At 37.2% G+C, this 5,374-nt stretch overlaps 1 protein-coding gene across 1 annotated transcript; it reads left to right on the top strand.

Annotated features, from left to right (window-relative positions):
* The first annotated feature begins 3,356 nt into the window (after positions 1 to 3,356).
* LOC122092618 (polygalacturonase-1 non-catalytic subunit beta-like) lies at positions 3,357 to 4,622 on the top strand. Its single transcript, XM_042662839.1, has 2 exons — positions 3,357 to 3,445; positions 3,551 to 4,622. Exons 1-2 carry the CDS (start codon positions 3,395 to 3,397, stop codon positions 4,520 to 4,522), a joined length of 1,023 nt encoding a protein of 340 aa, XP_042518773.1. The 5' UTR covers positions 3,357 to 3,394; the 3' UTR covers positions 4,523 to 4,622.
* The last annotated feature ends 752 nt before the right edge of the window (positions 4,623 to 5,374 follow it).

Below are 5,374 nucleotides of genomic sequence, written 5' to 3'. Positions count from 1 at the left end.
TTTTTGAAAAAATTACATTGGCACCCTCTGAACTTTGGTCCTTATTCAATGTCCCCTTGGACTTTTCGAAACACCAAAGATACCCCCTAAAAATTTAAACAATTCCAAATCAGTCCCTGCCGTTAGCCAACCGTTTTAAGTGAATGAAAATCTGTTAGTTTTTTCACAAAGCCCAAAACACCCCCAGCTATTGTGAGAGGACAATATTGCCTCCCCTTTCCCTTTTTCTAAACCCACACTATCCTTCTCACTCCTCACTCATGCAAACTAGAAAGAAGAAGAAAACCTGCAAGTTCACCGCTCCCCTTGGTAGTGCGATTCTCAGACCATCTCCGGCGTGTGATGGGGAGATGGTCTGAGCATCACATGATTCTCCCCTAGAGTAAGCAGCACTATGAAACAAACTCCTCAAAAGAGAAACCCGAAAAATAGAAAAGGAGAGAGAGAGAGAGAGAGAGAGAGAGAGAGAGAGAGAGAGAGAGAGAGAGAGAGATGTGGGGGGAAACCTCAGAAAACACAAGTAATATTGAGGTAACAAACTCCTCAAAAACCAGAGATGATGTGAATCACCAAAACTTCAGGAGAAGGGAAATGGGTATGTGAGGAACGTGATCAAAGTCCCTTCACTTTACTGAATAGTCCTGAATAAGAAGGACCAAATGCGTGAACGTCGGAAATGTTCCGGTAGGATTTCACCCAGTGTCCGTCGGGAAGTCTCGCTGGCGGTATCTTATCAGGTCCGATATCATTGACCACCCTCTATTCCGTGAACTTGTGGAGAAATCGGAAGAGTCGGATGCAATAACCGTCGGGTGCGAAGTGGAATTGTTCGAACACATGCAATGCTGGAGAACGCAGAGCCACAACCAGAGTCTTAAGATGAGCTCGTCGAGTTCTACGTTTGCTGATGAAGGAATAAGAATGATGTAATTCTGTTCTTCACCCACACACGAGATTATAAATTTGTAATTTTTTTTCCTTTCGGTAATAACAGTGGAAGTCTATCAAGTAAATTGAGTCCCCATTAAGTGTGAACTGTGAGGATTAAGATTTAACACATTTCATATCTATTAATCTTAGAGGACTTAGAATTCTTGAATCTTGTTGGGGATTTGTATTTCTCTTTAATTTCCTTATTATTGTAAGCCTTTATTTTTTTTGCCCCCAATCTGGGTTATCTTCTTCCGTTGGTTAGTTGTTTTGGGTCATATCTGATCATTCCTATCTATGGTTTTAGATTTAGATTTAGAGTATTGGAACTGGATTGGTTTTCAGAGGTAGGTGGTGTGTAGAACAAATACAGCTCATCTGTTCAAGGAAGAATACAGCTTCCTCAATTCATCGAGGACTTACATTAACTACTATTTGGGTTCGTTGTTTCATTCATAGAATGAAACAGAACGATTGAGGATGGATGATCTGCGAACTGATCATAACTGTCACAGATTTATACTATATAATAGAAATAGAAGAACCCTCTCAACCTCCTCTAAGCCAAAAAGGTATTTAATGGACATGTTTGGCTTTCCTTTGTGAGTTGTAACAAAGCATTCCAATTTCCAATGTATCCAGCGTTCCTAAAACTTGAAATGACCTTGCTTCCCTCTAAATGTATGATTGAAACAGAAGAAAAAAATTAGTCTATAATTTCCTTTGATATCCAACGTACACTGGGTGAAATCCTACCACTGGTCCTCTCCTCAGTCCTCGCCTTCAACAGTGATTCCGGCCGTATAATTTCCTTTGGCATATCTTATTACCTCTCAGCATCGACCATAGAAATTTTCCCCCATGAAACCTTGTCACTGCGAATGTCTCAATCAACAAAATACTGACTCACGTGCACTGGCTTTTCCCTAGATGCATGTACCTAAACAGTGAATCTGAGAATCGCACGTCGGAGGGGAGTGGTCAAGTTGCAGGTTCTCTTCTTCTCGATTTGGGACTTTCATTGTTCATATGAGTGAGGAGTGAGAGGGAGATTGGGGGTTTAGAAGAAGAAAGGAATCACACGCCGGTGGAGAGACGGTCTAAGAATCGCACGCCAGAGGGGAGGGGTCAACTTGCAGGTTTTCTTCTTCTTCCTTGTTCGTATGAGTGAGGAGTGAGAGGGATAGTGTGGGTTTAGAAGAAGAAGGGAAAGGGAGGGCAATATTGTCCTCTCATAATAGTTGGGGGTGTTTTGGGCATTTTGTGAAAAACTAACAGACTTTTATCCATTTAACACGGTCGGCTAACGGCAGGGACTGATTTGAAATTGTTTGAATTTTCAAGGGGTGTCTTTAGTGTTTCGAAAAGTTCAGGGGATGGCATTGAATAAGGGTCAAAGTTCAAAGGGTGGCAATGCAATTTTCTCTTATTTATTTATTTATTTAACATCCTAATTTTCAGTAAGTTAAAAAATGTTAAAAGGAATTAAGTGATCAATAACATTTGAAAAGCAGAATGTTTGAGTCCTTGTTGGATGCGCTTTTCTTGAGTCCACTTTTCATGTTTTCATTTGAATATACTTATTTGGGAGGGAAATACTTGTTGGGTTCATAGGACTTTGCATTGTATATGACATATATTATTGTTTTAGTAAGTGTAATTAGAAACGGGAATTTAATAGTCATTATTTTATTATCTTCCTTCTCTAACCCTATCAAATTTGAGTTGTCAACTAATTTTTGTGACATTATATCTCCATGTGGGAAAAATCTGATTGGACTAAACCTTACAAATGAATGGATAATCATGCAGAGATTAAGTCCAAAAAATATAAGTTTTATTTGGGCTTTCTTATCAAAGAAATAGTTCCTCCATCACCCTTGCTGTCGTGTGGCAAATCTAGTCAGAATGGAAAGACATCGAAATTCTTTGCGAGTAGATTAAGGGGTAGCTTTTGTTTGATGTAAGGGCTATCAGCATAGTAGAAGTGGACAACATCAGGGATTGGGTTCTCTCCATAATTTCTAATCATGTATATCATGAATGATTCTACCAATATATATATATATATATATATATATATATCATGAATGATTAAGTCCTTGAAGCTTTTCTTTCACTGAAAAGCTTTTTACCAAGACCAAGCCAGGTAAGGGGAAAGAAAAAAGGGAAAAAAAAAAAAAGAATTTATGAGAATGACCTAGAATTGAGGGATAATTTTGGTATTTAAAATTTTAGGTTTAAAGGGTAATTGGAAGTTTGCTTTAATGGTAATAATAGAAGAGAAGGTTTCCACTCTTTAACAGGGAAAATAGGAAATTTTCAGAATGCATAGGGACTGAAAAGAAAACTCCCTCCTTTTTATTTGTTGGTACTAGAAAAACTTCTATATATAAATTCAAATGCACCAAACCCAACTCATTCTAACAGAGGCACAGATAAGGATCTCTATTTCAGTTCTTCCATGACGCGTCTCATCCTGTTGCTTGGACTATTTATAATAGAATTCTTTAGTGTAAGTAAATGATGTTTTCTCATTATCCATCCATTTCAACTTGCTTTCATGTTCCCATTTTATGTTTCTTATTTAGTTGATATTTTATCTCTTGATATATTGTAGGGTTCTCAAGCTGAAAATGCATTTTCTCAATACTGGAAAGAAAATATTGGTTTTTCACATGCTCCACATTGGTTATCTGCAAAGGCTTCTCCATTAACCCCCCATCAAGCGGCAATGTTTATGAAACTTATGGAGAAAAATGAATTAACTTTCCACTTACCTTTGTTTTGTAAACAAGCTAATATTGCTTGTTCTACAAATGCATTGGTAAAGAAGACAGTGCATGACAAAAGCCTGCCACCAATAGCCCAGTGGAATCTTATCAAATTAAAATATGAGCTTCCAAATGAAGCACCCCTATCAGTTTCTTGCCAAGGTGGATTGCCATATTTTCGGGAGTCAATGGTGAAAGAGGGAAGTTTCATGCCTGTCCCTGATCTAAGAGACCCAATGTCATATAAATCATTCTTGCCGCGAACTCTAGCGTCAAAAATCACATTTTCCTCTATTCACATTGAAGAGTTGAAGAAGCTTTTTGGTGTAGTAGATGAATCAAAAATGGATGAGTATATTCAAGATACTCTAGGGGTATGTGAGAAGCTCCCCATTCGAGGTGAGCTGGTCACATGTGTAACTTCTGCTGAGGATCTCATTGATTTTGTTGTTAAGAAATTAGGACACCATGTACGTTTATGGAGTACTGAAAGTGTCGAAGGATCTTATGAAAATGTCACAATTGGAGTTGTAAAACTCATCTATGGAAACCTCTCTGAACCACCAGCCTTATGTCATAGTCAACCATTCCCATTTCAAATCTATTATTGCCATGTTTTACAGAAAGTGAAAATATATGAAGTTGATATACATGCTCGGAAGAAAGTGAATCAAGTGATCATGGCGTGCCACTATGATACATCAAAATGGAATCCAAACCATCTTGCTTTTAAGTTGTTGGGTTTTGGTCCAGGGCTAATTGAAGTCTGTCATTGGATAAACGAGAATGGAGTGGTGTGGACACCCACTCTAGATTGAGCATCATTTGAAGATTTGATTATCTTCTAGTTCTTTGTTTTTGTGTTGCATGTTACTTCTTATGCTATCTGAAGGATAAATAATAACCTATTTTGGCTTACTTATTATTTACCTTTCAAGTTTCAGTATAATTTTTTTTTCCTATTTAACTCACCACCCTCGCACCCTTGATCAAGAGTTTATAAGTTCAGTTCTATTTCTGTTAATTAAGTTGTGTTTTAAGGTCCAGTATAGATCTGAGTATCTTCTTTTCAAATAGTTGTATTGTAGATGAAAGTTCTTCAACAAAAGTTCTTTGTTTGGAACCACTGAAGCAGGTCTTTATGGACAACCTGTCTAATTTCTCAGCTGGGGCATTGCGTTCCAAATTAGTATTCTTTTGTTTATCTTGGGAGTTGTTTGGTCTATGCTTGAAATTGTTAAGGATGCTTTGACAAGATAGTTAGTCACTTATTTCCAATGTAGTTCTCATGGACTTGAATCAGATTGAAAAAACCAAAGAGTAAGTGGCAAAACTCTAAATCATCTCAAGAGAAAGGTTATGGGTTTTGTATCAAAGTATGACCTCAAATGGAATTTATTGGAAGGTAAAGATCCACGTAGCCAGCCCAATTTAGTTGGGGTAAACTGACATTATTGTCACTATTGTGGGATTTACCAAAAAGTATTAAAGTTATTAATTTTTTTTTTTTGGTTTTCGACGAAATAAAAGTTCGATGGCAAAAAAATGTAGCCGACCATTAAGGCTGCGCTTGGTAGTCATCCAAAAAAACGTTTTTGATGTTTTTCCGTTATATGAGAGAGAAAAAAAATGGAATAAAGCGTTTAGTATTTTTCGGTTTTTTTTTTTTT

The sequence above is a fragment of the Macadamia integrifolia genome, chromosome 11 (genome assembly GCF_013358625.1).
Source record: "Macadamia integrifolia cultivar HAES 741 chromosome 11, SCU_Mint_v3, whole genome shotgun sequence".
Classification (NCBI taxonomy): Eukaryota; Viridiplantae; Streptophyta; class Magnoliopsida; order Proteales; family Proteaceae; genus Macadamia; species Macadamia integrifolia.
The sequence above is the reverse complement of the archived record's forward strand: the minus strand, read 5'-3'. Positions and strand labels throughout refer to the sequence as shown.

What these genes read in the sequence shown, in the direction of transcription:
- LOC122092618 (XM_042662839.1), top strand. Translation starts at nt 3,395, where the DNA reads ATGACGCGTCTCATCCTGTTGCTTGGACTATTTATAATAGAATTCTTT. An exon ending in TTATAATAGAATTCTTTAGT is followed by an intron (nt 3,446 to 3,550) that starts GTAAGTAAATGA and finishes GATATATTGTAG; the next exon opens with GGTTCTCAAGCTGAAAATGC.